At 38.2% G+C, this 14,619-nt stretch overlaps 1 protein-coding gene, 1 long non-coding RNA gene and 1 other non-coding gene across 5 annotated transcripts; 2 read left to right on the forward strand and 1 right to left on the reverse strand.

The window, feature by feature from the left end:
• Nucleotides 1–7,873: 7,873 nt before the first annotated feature.
• Nucleotides 7,874–10,289, forward strand: LOC107786112 (uncharacterized). 2 transcript variants are annotated; one of them, XR_012708369.1, is made up of 5 exons: nt 7,874–8,297; nt 8,585–9,012; nt 9,290–9,383; nt 9,479–9,551; nt 9,742–10,289. It is a non-coding gene; the product is annotated as an uncharacterized LOC107786112 (long non-coding RNA). The 2 variants fall into 2 exon arrangements; XR_001648057.2 differs by having other exon boundaries at nt 7,877–8,297; nt 9,290–9,375; nt 9,742–10,279.
• A 964-nt stretch (nt 10,290–11,253) lies between these two features.
• Nucleotides 11,254–11,327, reverse strand: TRNAI-AAU (transfer RNA isoleucine (anticodon AAU)). The gene has a single exon. It is a non-coding gene; the product is annotated as a tRNA-Ile (tRNA).
• Nucleotides 11,328–11,436: 109 nt separating this feature from the next.
• On the forward strand, nt 11,437–12,703 carry LOC107786111 (uncharacterized). 2 transcript variants are annotated; one of them, XM_016607548.2, is made up of 3 exons: nt 11,437–11,912; nt 12,262–12,333; nt 12,505–12,703. In XM_016607548.2, exons 1-3 carry the CDS (start codon nt 11,466–11,468, stop codon nt 12,607–12,609), a joined length of 624 nt encoding a protein of 207 aa, XP_016463034.2. In that variant the 5' UTR covers nt 11,437–11,465; the 3' UTR covers nt 12,610–12,703. The 2 variants fall into 2 exon arrangements, with proteins under 2 accessions (XP_016463034.2, XP_016463035.2); XM_016607549.2 differs by having other exon boundaries at nt 12,265–12,333.
• Nucleotides 12,704–14,619: the final 1,916 nt, after the last annotated feature.

A 14,619-nucleotide genomic window follows, 5' to 3' on the forward strand; every position in this document is an offset into this window, starting at 1 on the left:
AGATGCTTCCTTGGAGTTTCTCCAGCTTTTCTCCAACTTGCTTGATGTCTTTCTCTCTGTGTTGTCCCCCTTTAGCCTTATGGGAGCTCGCTATTTATAATGGTAGAATAGGAGAGTTGTGATAAAGCCAAAAGCTTTTGCTATGATTTGATTGGTCCGTTTGAATTATGAACCTATCTCATTTGGCGCCATGTAATTTGACATGTGATATTTGTTTGGGCTTTAAGATGTAATTTTAGCCACTTGGACTTCGGACTAGTGAAAGGGGCTCATATTTTGAAGTCCAATTAAATAAACGAGCCCAAATAAAATCAGTTTTTTATTTAAATCTATATTGGACTTAAATAATTAAACTTGATTTAGGCTAACCATTTCTTGAATTTAAGAATTTGTCCTAGACTTTAGTCCATAAAAATTCGCATGTCACAAATGCCCCCTACTTCAAGACTTGGCGGTGTAGATTTGCCAAACCTCGATGACTAGGCTTGAAGTATTGTTAATGATGGTCAACTTGGGCCTTTAGCTGACTTAGAATTTCCAAAAGAACTTGCTTGAAATAAACCCCTTAAGCTTTGGGGCTTTAATATGAGCCCATATTGAGTAGGAGCGGGGCAAAGCCGAATTGTTCGTATCTTGCGGTAATTCCAGCCTCTTTACTCATTTAATTATAAGGCCCCAAAAATTTCGCCAAGGAATTTAAGGTTTCGTGGTGTCGAGGTAGGCTTACATGTTTGAGGGTCGCGGTATGGACTTTTTGGGTTGAAGAATGCATCGAGGTGTTGGTGGAAAAGTTTTTGCTGAAGGGCCAATTATGCGATCAGATTCGCGGCCGCAGATCCATTCTGCGGGCCGCATAAGCATCGTAGAGTTGAGCAGGAAGTTGTTGAATTTTGAGGATTGTTTCGTAATTCTTTGTGTGATGGCAAACTTGTTTCGTGGTCCGCACTTCTGTCGCAAAGTTGCACGATAAAATTTCATTGGGTGATTCTGCATCCCATTCTGCGGCTGCATAAGTGGTCTGTGGATCGCAGACCAGTCGCAAACCTGTCCAGATCATCCCAGCTTTTGGGCATCATTTTCACGGTTCATTATGCGGATCGCATACCTGTTCTGCGGTCAGTTCTGCGACCGCATATCTGAGTTTCCATTTTTCTATTTTTATAACCCCAGCCCATTTTGATAAATAGCCTTTAGAGCTCATTTTGGGGGCAATTATGTGATGATTTTAGAGAGATGTAAGAGCAATTTAGAGAGAGAAGGAGGAAACCTAACACTCTAATCATCCAATCTTGCACCAACCTTCAAGAATCAAGGAAACCAATCACTAGATTATCATCTATTCGGGTAAGAGCTTGTCATAAAACCTTCATGCAATTGTTATGGGTTTAATTAGGTTATGGGGGTTGGAAATAGGCCATGCATGTGACAATAGGTTGTAGTGTGTGGGATTAATGAACTAGTTTGGGTGGTTTCTTATTGAAATTGGTTAAGGGAGGAAGAGATTACCATTGTATAGCTTTGTAGTCCATTTTGCATACTATGTGTTCGACAAAATTCCTAAGAGAATTACACCATGTGAATCCTTTTAATTATTATCTGATTTTCGCTACCTTCTTATAGATTGTTATTGCTAGAAGTGTTGGGACGTTATAGTAACTTAAGTAAAGCTCAAACAAGGTATGTTGGCTAAACTCCTCTTTTAGAATTGAACCCCACAATGGCCTTGTAAGTCCCGTGTTGCTCATTACAAATTGATTATTCCAAAAAAGCCATGTGTCAAAAGATATATGCGTTAAAATTGTATTCCAAACGTTCTTCTTTGTTGAGCTACTATTTGATAAGGTGATTAAACATGGGATGTGTGTTAATATGTCATGATTTGAAGAGTGATTTTAAAGAAAACTAGCATGTCGAATTGTATAAGAAATCACATGTGTCTAAGATCCTTAATTTAGTTAGTTGCCCAAATGTGTATCTAAAGTCTTGAATTAAAATGCCTTGTCATTGATAATTTATAAGGATGCTTGAAAGTGAAAGAAGGGGGTTGGATATGGATAGTGTGGCCACCGTGCCAATAATGAGAGTTATACTTGTGCCCAAACGTGGCTGTTTTAACTAATGCTATGCTTTGTAAGTATTTTTCAATGTGTTTTACGTTTTTACATATTCGTGAGTGGAAATTATGTATTGCCCTTTTTGGGGAAAAGTATTTCAAGAATAAATGGTGTGCTACTTGTTTATGATTTTAACTTGCGCTTCGATTGCCAATCATTTTACTCCATTTCTTGAAAAGAAATCTAATGTGCTTAAAGCCTTCATTTCTAACGAACTTAAAGTTTTGATTTCCAGAATATTATATATGTTGATATTTGTGATGATGATCCATGAAAGGAAATATATGAAGTGAAATTTGAAATATGACCACCGTGCCTTGAATAATGAATATTGTGAATGGCCAAAGAGCCAAGAAAGTATTGTTGTTGTGATTGGTTGAAAATACTAGTGGAGATTTATAAAATGTGAAATATGATGATGTGAATACATTTGTAATTATACTACCTTTGTGTGCAAAATTATTTTTTTGGGAGTATCATTAGCAAACCGAGGAAGGGTGGGTCATAAGGCCCACACCCGAAACTACACGTGCCGGTGTAGGGTGGATTATGATGGATTGTGATTATTCCCCTTATTTGGGATGAGATTGATATTAGCTGTGAATTGGGAAAGTCAACCCACACTGCATATATGGAAAGGCGGCCTAGCCGATCGAGTGGAGATCGGACGCCATGTTGCGCACATGGTAGTACTACTCTTGGTAACACCTTTTTTTCGCATCACATGTCAAACCACATTGTCCATGGGGAGATGGCCTAGCCTATCGGGCGTGATCGGACTATGTGCTAAAAACACGGTGGTATATCGGTGCTAATGATCTCCCAACCAAAAATATATATTATTTTTCGTATTTTGAAAACTGGTATGTGTTAACTGGGCATTTGGATATTGTTGATTGTGACTTGCTGTTTCTATGGTTTTCCCTTCCTTATAATGGCATTCTATTTTGAAAGTGGACATTTAGCTTTACATACTAGTACTATTCTATATGTACTAACATCTCTTTTGCCGGGGGAGCTACATCTTCAATGGATGCAGGTGATTCGTCAGCAGGTGGTTTTGACCCTCGTTAGCAGTTACTCTCTATTCTACAGCTTTTGGTGAGCCCTACTCTATTCCGGGCTTTATGTTATTTGATGTTGTACGTTACATTTTGAGGTATAGCCGGGGACTTATCGCTGGCACATCCATACTACTCTTCTGTTGTACTTAGAGGCTCCGTAGACAGGTTGTGGGTGGTATATGATATTAAGAATTAAACTAGTAAGTGTTGGTATTTAGGCGAACATGTTTTTATCATATCAGTAAACTTGTTATATTTTGGAAATCATAAATGAATATCCTATAGTAGTAGAAAATATTGTAGAATACTTGACTCTTCTTATGTATATTGTCACGACCCAAACCGAAGGGCCGCGACGGGCACCCGATGCCTAACAAAACAGAGTACCAACGTAACGTATCATTCTTATCATACTATCATGGGTAAATGAACCGGAAAGACCGTCATGAGATAACTAGAATAAAACATAAGGGAATACTAGACATAGGATAACCCAACATGATATAGAAACTTATACATGTGACATACGGACCTATAAGGCCGACATAATCATTTGTATAGTCAAGACATAGGACGATAAGGCCATACAAGTATCCATATACATGTAATCTGTCTACAAGCCTCTAAGAGTACATAAATTTCAAAATGAGGCAGTGTCACGCCCCAAACTAGGGGAGGCACGACTGGCACTCGATACTGTATTCGATCGAGTTAGCCACTAAACATACTAGCTAACTAGACTGGTGGCCCAACAGATCGGGCAAGCACAACATCTGAAATACTAAGCTTGTACCGTAAGGTTATGACATGAATAACAATAAGCCATATAAACATAGGTAGACAAGCCAAAATAATAAAATACTAGCTGGCCGACGAGGACGCGACTGAAGACATACATGCCTACACACCTATATATACATTTCAAGCCTATGGGCTGGAGACTGAAAGCTACAAAAAGAAACCCAGAATATTGTGTCCACAATAGCCTCTAAGAGTGTCAAAAGCACTGTCGGGATAAGGCCCCAACTATACCCAAACTGTACAACAAAAGTAACCATCCTATGAAAGCTCCAGGAAGAGGTGGAGCTTACCAACTCACAGTTGAACCCCGAAATCCTAGCGGAGGGGTCGATCAGAGTCCCTACCTGGACCTGCACGCACGAAACAAAAATGCAGTGTCCCCAGGCAACGGGACATCAGTACAAATAAAAATGTACTGGTATGTAAGGCAGAAAGTAGAATCATACATAGCTGATGTAAAAAGGTAATAAAGATACCACCTGACACTGAAACTCTGATAGCCTCCATGGCCGACATCCGACCTCATAGTAATAAAATATGCATGGTATGCTCGTGTAATCGTATGTCGTGAATACATATATATTGATGTAAATGCATGACATACCCAACCAAATGCTAGCAATGGCGGTCTCTCCCGGTAGCTAACCGGTATCATATTGCCAACCTGTGGCCATCTGTACAATATATATAGTCTTTCGGGCAAATAGGCCCCTTACCTCCGATTATAGCTCGAAGTCCATGCATAATATGTCATGTATGATATGAACTTTGAATGCACATAATAGGCCATAACAAGAACTTAGCCAACCTTGGCTCATTGGTACTCTTATTCTCATAATCTCATAATCACCTTCGTATCGCATACAAATGTCTCGTGGAATCTCATATCTTTTTTAATAAGTTTGAAAACTTAACTCGACTTTTAGAAAGATAACTTAACTCTGAATATGTTCATAAAAAGCTTAAGGTGCTTCACTTAGTCCTTATACCTGATTTCTTGATAATTAGTAAAAGAAAGTATTTCAAAAAAAAAAATCAAATGTTTTAGTAGTTTAAACATAAAAATTATATTTGAAAATTTTGAAATCGACGTGTCACTTTAGAGATTTTAAAATACACTTTAACAAGGAAGAAGGACTGATCGCAAATACTAAATGCCTTATTTTTAAGTCACACAACCCAAAGACGAATAAGAATTCATATATATGAACATATATTTAAGAAAGCCGACAAAATGACATATATAGATGTTGAATACCCTTTTTAACCGAATGAGTGGAATATCAACCTAATAGCATCATGAAAATACTTCAGCTACGATACCAATGCCTTTCACAGAAGGTCTTTCTAGCAACAGAATAGTAAAATATTACATTTGGCGTCTTAGGAATTTTCCAAAATTCGTGCTAAAAGGAAGGACGAAGCTTAGCCTTAACATACCTCTCCAACGAACGTCCGAATGCCTGTAGTTCCTTAACGAAAGTTGTTCGTTACGTCCTAAGCTTCGAAACCACTATATATATGCAGCTTATACGCACCTATAAACAGTTCATAAATGAGTTTAAATCGGTAGATTTGCCATATGACCCTAACTTGACGAAACGCCCGTAGAACTTTGTAAAAATGATCATAAAAGAGTCCCAAGATGATTACCTTGGCAAACCAAGTATAAATCTTGAAGAACCAGCAAGAACAATAATTTTCTATCTTCCAAAAATAGCTCCAAACACAGCTAATAGAAGGGGAAAACAATTGCAAAGCGTAGAGATTGCGCTTCTAGGCACGGGGGAAAACTTTAACGATAGAAATCGTTAAAAACGCACCTTAATCACTCAAGAACACCATGAAACCCTCTCTTAAGCTTTCTCACTGTTTTGGGACGAAGATAAAATATTTTGGGATCTTAAAAGTCGGATTTTCCGACTTATACCACTTGTTTGACCCGACCCGGTTTGCGACCCGATTTCAGCCCGGACAGTCCGCGGTAAAACAGTCATAACCTTTTACTCCAATGTCGGTTTGATGTGAGATTTCTTTGGTTACAAACTAGACTCGTAGACCTTCGATTTGGTAGGTTGTGGTTCCCATAACTCTTTATATAATGTGAGAAATGATCTGATACATTTGACCCAAAGTTTAGAAAATTTATTAGAGAAATTTACGATAACTTTTGCCGACCTTTATTTCGCAACTTGCTTGACTCCAAAACTTAACATGTGACCAGTGTGATATTATAATACCTCATAACACATTATTCTTAGCATATTATACACTCTTAGTCTTATCCCACAGGTGCAAGTTAACTTAAACCTTCCGAACGCGCGGGGTGCTACCCGAGCCATTTCTTTAACCATGAACCTTTGTTTAAGGGATTCCTTTGACTTAAAGCTTTAGTTTATTTCCTTGATATTACCACACATTTTCAGTATTATTCTCCCAATGTGCTATACCCAATCATATATACCTAATATAACCACGCCACGTTACGTATATTACGTAAGAGAAGAGAGAAACACCTGGGGTCTCACACAGAGCCCCGTTATACTAATCAATACATATTCAAATCATACTGACCAAAAATGCAACTCCGGAGCAAGTGGAGTGCACAAATACCTTCTTCTGAGCTGATATCCTACTAGGAAAACTCTCAACCTGTCTATCGGGACATGCGGGCATGAAGCACAGCGTCCCCATGCAAAAGGGACGTCGGTACAAATAAAGTACCGAGTATGTAAGGCATGAAAGAAACATGGAGTAAGGAACTCAACCTGTAAGTCTGAATAACTTTATGAATCATGAAAATATTTATAATGTCATGCATGTGCGTATAAATGTCATAACATGCATTAGTATATGCGTACATAACATCATCAAGCCCCTGAGGGCATCCCATCATATCATCTCAGCCACTGTAGCCGAAATCATCAACGTATACCAGCTGATCAGGTGGTGGTGCGTATATAATGCGGTAACCTTTTACCATATTCCATATACATATAATATACGCATATATAACGCCATCTGGTCATGGGTCAATGTACATGTATAAATAAATGAAATGCATAAGAAATACATTAATAAACACCTAGGGTACTTCATAGGAAATGCGTATATAACGCGGTACTTCATGCATTTATGTGGTGTTTCTCCACAATCTTACTCCTCCAAAACTCCACAAAACAATAGTAAAACGCGTAGCCCAACAGCAACACAAAAAAATCCACAAAACAATCTGCTACAAGTGAATGACTCGAACTCACGGCTTCCGATCACCGTCCCGTGAGTTCTAACTATTAGGAAATGAATTTATCAACCTTCCTTGATATTTAAATACTTAAATACAGAAAGTACGCATTTTTCTAACTATGAAGTACCTTCCAAAACTCAAACTACTCAGAAAAAGAGAGGCGATTTAGATATACTTACGTCGTAGGGATCGTTTTAATGTTATCATTGCTTGATTCTGTGCCCGGGATGATAATCTTGTTTGAAGCTCTTGCAGAGAGCTTAAGAGTAGGGTCTTATTTGGTTGTGTGTTCTGGAAAATTGAAGAAAGAAACGAGATAAGGATATAAATATCCATTTTGTTTGAAAAGTCAAAAGATGCTACTTGGCACCCTAGCATTGGTCCTTCTTCCAACGCCTATAACTTTTTATCCGGGTGTCGTATGAATGTTCGGTTAAGAGCGTTGGAAACTAAATTCCAAGACCTTCAATTTGATATGTAATATGTCCCAAAAAGACCTCATATAGCACACGGAATTTATTTCTCAAAAAGATATGTTACAAGGCAAATCCTTAATCGATTTTTCCGCAACTTTAATCCGATTTTTCCCAAACTTCATATTTTCTATCCAAACATCATATATAGCCATATTATGACTTTAAAATCATTTAAATCATGATTAACTAGTCTCATATTCATTACGTCATCTTGGGACGCACAGGGTGTAACATCTATCACATGTACTAGTTCTTATATTGTTAATGGGCAAGATTGGGTAGAAGGCATCTAACAGACTTCCGGGATATCTCGATTAAGCGCGGGTGGCGCTCCCGAGGTCGGGGCGTGACATTAATCATGAAACAAAACACATACTTATCAGATGGACCTCAACTTTTTGATTACTCAAAATCTTTTCCGTTGAGATCCTCAATTTGATTCCGATGGAGTTATCCCTATCCTTCGATTCCCGCCTCTTTTGAGTTTACCTGCTGCTTTCCTACGCCTATAAAAGGGTAGATTACGATGCATAAATATGTATCCAAACTTGTTAAGATACATATTCAGCCCTCTTTGCATGGTAGCAGTTGACAGGTGATTCTCTTTGCGAAATTGTTTGGCATTCTTTATTATCATTGCTCAGTTTTGTTCCTTTGCTAAATGCTACTTAAAACCTTTGATGGAGTTCCTATATCCCCGTAGCAAGTAGTTCTAATACCAATTAGACGCCCAACTTATATAGTTAATATGTTGCACGCCAGATGTTTGTTATTTGGACTCCGTTCTTGCACAATATGCGTCATTAGTTTTCATGTCGTTAGCTAATAAACTGAACATTGCCTTCATCGAGCAGACACTGATAGCCTTGATCACTTATGCAGCTGGTTCAAGACCTTAGGCATCTACTGATGTTAAGTTATCTACTTCACAATTCTCGCGAGACTTGCCACCTTTAATAGCAGTGTCGGAGGCGTAACATCATTCGTCGCAGCAACGCCTTGCTTCATTCTGGTGAGGATAAATTTCTTTTCCAAGTGCTAGGACCAGGTACGACCTCAAATTCTTGAAACAGGACTATGCTGCAGGTGCTACATCATATATAAAAGTAGCTGCCATGTTTTAGGCAAATTTCAAAACTTAACTTCGAATTCAGTTACTGATCCTTCAACTTTGCGCGTCTTCACAAGAAAAAACATATCTTTTTGCACATATATTGAAATTGCAATCCGTCTTTGGTGTCATGAAGTAGACTTTCCGAGACTACAATCTACACCAGAATCAGGTTCAAATTCCCCGTGAATTTACACAGGTAATCTTCTGAACTCAGCTCTGGATTTTGGGTGCTCTATTTTTTACAGCTTTGCGCGCGCTGACTAAAAAAATCATATCTTTCTGCAAGACACATCCAAACCATAATCCTCTTACACCGTTGGAAAGAAACTTCTGGGACTATATATATACAAAATTCAGATCCAGATTCTAAGTATATTTGTACAGATACTTGTTTGAACTCAGTACTAGATTTCTGGCGTTCTGTTTTTTACAGCTCTGCACGCCCCGACTAAAAAAATCATATTTCTTTGCAGACACGTTGAAACCACAATCCGCTTACACCGTTGGAAAGGGAACTTCTGGGACTACAATATATACAAAAATCAGATCCAGATTCTAAGTATATTTGTACAGATACTTGTTTGAACTCAGTACTAGATTTCTGGAGTTCTGCTTTTTACAGCTCTGCACGCCCTGACTTAAAAATTCATATTTCTTTGCAGACACGTTGAAACCTCAATCCGCTTGCGCCGTTGGAAAGAGGACTTCTGGAACTATAATATCCATAAAAATCAGGTTCAGATGCTTTTTAGATTTGCACAGATAATACTTCGAACATGGTCCTGAATTTTGGATGATTTGCCTTGACAGCTTTAAGTGCCTTGACAGACATTTTTTTTAATACTTTGCTCGTGCATTGTCTCTTTTGGCAGCGTAGTTTTATTTCTTCTAACTCTTCCATTCTTTCTTTTCTTTTTGTTTGCAGTTCTGGAGAGTTACAACTTGATTTTGATATCAAACTGTAGACAATAAATTGCGTCAAGAAAATAATCGAGACCGAAAACATATTGCAACAATCGTAGTATTTTATTTCAAATAATATGAGTGTACAATCTCTATGAATCATCTGATTCTACTTTTCCAATGTAAATTCAAGGGCCTTTGAGCTTGATCTTGAATCTATATTTGTTGTCACGAATGATGATCTAGAATTCAACTAGCACGAACTTTGATTTGAACTCGTACTCCTTGAACCTTGATTTGTTCTTCGTTCTTGAACTTGAGCTTGAACTTGATTTGTTCTTCGTTCTTGAACTTGGTTTCTTAAACTTGAACTTGATTGCTTGAAACTTGTGGAGGAATTTGCAGCGTTTGATCCACGAGCTCTTTCTTGCTTCTTGTTATAACTTCTGGTGTTTTTTCTTGGTTATGAAGACCCCTATTTATAGTTGTGGAATAGAAGAGTTGTGATGAGAACAAATTCTTTTCGACCAATCAGATTGAAGCGTGACAAGGCCGCATTTGATTGGCCAGAACATGTCACTTGCACATGTGGTACAATTTCATTGGCCCTCCAATTTGATTTGGAATGCCTTGTCATTTTGACATGTGGCGTGATCCCATTGGCTCTTCTGTTTGACTGGACGTGCCACGTCATTTGACACGTGGCACCAAACTGGACCTCTTGGGCCTAATGAAGTAGGCTCATCACTCTTAACCCAATTAAATTGGCTAGCCCCATAAATTTGGATTTATTTATTTAATCCATATATATTGGACTAATATAATTAACCTAATCATATTGGCCCATAATATTTATTTGGACTAACATATATTTAAAGTATAGTCCAAAGGTTTTATTGAATTTAAATTCAATAAATTTTGCATGTCTACACAAGCAACCATGGTGCACTTCAAGGATCATGAAATTCCATATCCATACCTTGAGATTGCGGGGGATAAAAAAAATCCGCACACCAAAGTTCTTCAATTGAAAGTCAATTTCCCAGTGATTGGTGCTTTTCCGCTAATAAGGCAGTCTCCTGACTCTTCGCTTCACCTTACGGAATAGTCAACGAAGGAGGAATTCGATATCCTCGAAAATTTCTCTAGCAAGGCTACCAACACTGGTAGAGGTTCTTCTGTTGAAATCATCGACTCATGATCATACAATTGTGTTAGCCCCAAACCTTCTGATGAAGGTCTTCCAGCTTGGAGTTGTCCTCATTCTGGCTTTGGCGAGGTTCAATACACACCTTGCTATTGGGAAATGGGTGGAAGACATCCTTCGGCGCAACAAGGAGATGCTGGAATGCAAGGTTTACGACACTATCCTCTCCTCTTTATTCACATATGACTTCAATAGTCTACAAAATCTGATGGCCAAATCATTGTTTGAGTATTTGCAATAATGAAATACTATTTGTAGGCAACTAAGCATTGTACGTTCTCAGTGCATACAAAAATATAACCAGTTAAGTGCAAGTTGGCAGAAGTGTGGCCCATGCAGGTCTCGAACCTGCGACCTTCGCGTTATTAGCACGACGCTCTAACCAACTGAGCTAATGGGCCTTGTTATGTCAAATCAATCATAACATCAATTAATACAAACAAGATCTGGAGCCACGTTCAAAGTCTGTACACAAGTTTTTATAAGTAGTCGTTGTCCGCCTGTACCATTTCAAATTCGAAAAAAACCAAATTAGAAAAATGGCATCCACAGCTCCACCATCACCTTTCCCCGACAATCAGATCCACCGCCCAAAAAGTGGCCGGAAACCCCTTCAGCCCAAGAATACTAATACTCCGGCAATTCCCAATAATCATCCCAAGCCCAAAACTCTACAATTGATAGGAATCTCACTAACCCAAAACTCAAACAAAGAGAATCTCCATCCAAAAAGGGAAAATGCAGTACTCTGCATTCAAGCGGAAGTACCATTCGATTCATCATTAGCTGAGGAGCTGAGCGCCATTCGTGAGAAGCTCGAGAGGCTGAGAATCGATAGAGAGAAGACGGAGAAGATGTTGAAAGAAAGGAATCTGATGCTGGATTTGCAGATGAAAGAGTTGTTCAACAGAGGAGAGCTGCAGAAAGAGCTTGAGCTTGAAGTCGATCGCCTTTTCCGATTGAAAGAGCTCAGATTATCCTGCATGGTAACTCTATTTATTTTTTCTGATTGCTTTTAGTTTGACCAAAAATGGAAAGTACAAAATTTCAAATCTGTGTTTGCAATCAAAATAAAAAACAAATCTAAAAATTTGATGGTAATAAGAAGTGAGTAAGGAAATTTCCCATTGAAGTTGTTCTTGTTTAATTTTGTTGTTTGTGGGTTGAACAAGGTAGCTGTGTAAGGATGTGTATAATGTAAAGAACTGCTGGCATGTTTTAAAATGAACATGAGTATGGTACATTAGACATACAGAATTTAAATAACGGACAATTTGAGATTTAGAGGAAACTGATTGATTGATTGACAAATTGACTGTGGTGGTGGTATTGCAGCAGAAAATTTCTCCGATTCGAACTCTCAGGGAGAAGGAAGAAGAAAAGAAAATGAATGGATATCAGCCTAAGGCAAGTAGAACATTATTTTACTAGCATCCTCTTCTACAATCACAATTGATTTATTTAATTGATGGAAATCTAATTATTTTTAGCGCATTGAGTCAAGTTTACAAGGCATGTTCTGTTTCTTTCGTTGACATTGATTTTTATTTTTTATTTTTTTAAAAAAAAAACTTATAGGAGCTGAATTATGACGAAGAAGATGACATCAGGACAGAAAGCTCATCGGAGAACGACCCCAGTGCCATAGGGAATGAAATTATAGCTATAGTCACTACTCACTAAGCAATTGTTTTCTGTTGTCTCGAAAACTCTTCAAACTTCATTTTCCTTTTTTCCTACCTCATGAGAAATCAATATAGTTTTCTATTTACATTTCATACAATTCCAATCATCAATTTACTGGTTGGTTGGTGGAGGTATTCGAAAATGATGTCCCCATTAATCTAAAGTCGTATTATGTAGGGCTCATTTAAATAGAGCAATCCTAAAACAATAAAAGTTGATACCAGAATATAATGGTGGAATAATTCCACCCCCGCCCTTTTTTCCTTTCTTTTGACTGGCCAAAAAACTTTAGTTTGAATTCTTACAATAGTTGTAACAACAACATTTTCTAGAAAAAATGGGTTTGGCATTTTAAACGTCCATGTAGAGATTTTCTTGGTAATAAAGACTAATATTATTACCTTAACTGTCTTGGGAAACATAGTCCAATGTAGTCATCGTCAATTCGTCATAGATAACAGATTACAAAAGTAGGAGAGAATGTCAGATTTTTAAGCTCTCAATAATTCAAACTACATCTTCTTTTGCATACTTGTGAAGCTGATTGATTGAATAAGAGAGGTCCACCAATGGATGAAAAAATAAACTAACCAAATTCTATTCGAAATGCCACCTTGAAATATTCAATTTGGCATTTCCTTTGTTTCCCTTCTCTTTAATTTGAATTTAATGGATACGTTGAACCTAAGGAAATGAGAGGGAAATGATGAATTTAACTTTATGCTTCTGATTTCAACTTCAAACAGAGGAAAGGAGGAATAAGATCTGGAACAAACTATGTTTCATTCTGTCCAAAAGCTTACAAAAATGGACCCAAATTTTTGATATATTATTTTTGTTTTCCCTCAAAATCGGATAACAATTGAATTTGTAAGTGGTTTTAAGGATACGTAGATTAACTTGACACAAAATGATAAATCAGATTGCAATTGAAATATATAATGATAAACTATATGCAAACCACACGAATTGAACAGTTTCAGCCTTGGAAGATTAGCCACCCTCGAGCTGAACATATTTCAATCGATATCAAGAAGAATAAGAACTTAAAGAAAATAATAATATGTTGCTTTGGGATGCGTATTACAGTGTCCTCAATGAATTATCAGACCCCACTTTATATAGTAGGGGAGTCCCTACTTTAGGTACAATGCTATAAAAGGTAAAAATCCTTTGATTAGCTGATTGTCGGTTCCTTACTGATACGCGCCGAGATTCCCGCCGTAATATCCGACCGGTCACGGATATTTCGGTCTTCTGTTGGTTATGTTAACAATGTTTTTTCGAGCTCAATCGGGGCTAAGGTCGACTCCGGGATTATGGACTCAATATTCTCGAAGGCAGGCGTTCATACCTCGGGTTCTAGCTCGGTGAGGCTTGGGGTCGATCTTCAGTCTTTGGTTGTCACGTTCCGAGCCTAACCTGCCATGTCGTAGGCGAGCTCGATTTCGACTGTATACAGATAGTCCCCCCATTTTTCGGAGAGTAAACGACGAGAAACGACATGAGGTTGGCTAGGCCGTTTCGTCCGAGTGAGTACCTCAGACTTGATCCCGGCTGAGCACATGCCATTCCCCGAGAAGTGAAACATGTCACGTAAGTATAATTTTTCTTCCAAAATATAATTTATCGCTTTTTTCCTTCTTATCGGTGTTCTGTGGTGGTGCAGTTGTTGCTCGGGTCCTGAATGCAGTTCCTCGACTCAAGGAGTGGGTCGAAGGCATCGTATCACAAAGGCCTTATTCCGAGCGTTCGTGGCACGAGCTTTTAAAGGGCAGATGGGAGGCTCGTTCGCATGGTGAGATCACTTTCATGAGTAATATTTGGTTTTCCTTTTGCATCATTAAATTCTCACTTGTTTTATTTCCTTTTGCAGGTTTATCCAAGGATGTCCAAATGAGGCCCCCATCTGGTAGCGATGATTTTCCCACCGAGTCCCCTGCTCCGAGACAGAGTGAAGAGAAGAAAAGAAAAAAGGGTCCGAGTTCTCCGAGCTCGGTGAAGAAA

Source organism: Nicotiana tabacum, chromosome 4 (genome assembly GCF_000715075.1).
Source record: "Nicotiana tabacum cultivar K326 chromosome 4, ASM71507v2, whole genome shotgun sequence".
Lineage (NCBI taxonomy): Eukaryota > Viridiplantae > Streptophyta > Magnoliopsida > Solanales > Solanaceae > Nicotiana > Nicotiana tabacum.

Coding starts and splice junctions, on each gene's coding strand:
- LOC107786111 (XM_016607548.2), top strand. CDS start 11,466: ATGGCATCCACAGCTCCACCATCACCTTTCCCCGACAATCAGATCCAC. Junction 11,913..12,261: donor AGCTCAGATTATCCTGCATG/GTAACTCTATTT, acceptor GTGGTATTGCAG/CAGAAAATTTCTCCGATTCG. Junction 12,334..12,504: donor TGAATGGATATCAGCCTAAG/GCAAGTAGAACA, acceptor AAAAACTTATAG/GAGCTGAATTATGACGAAGA.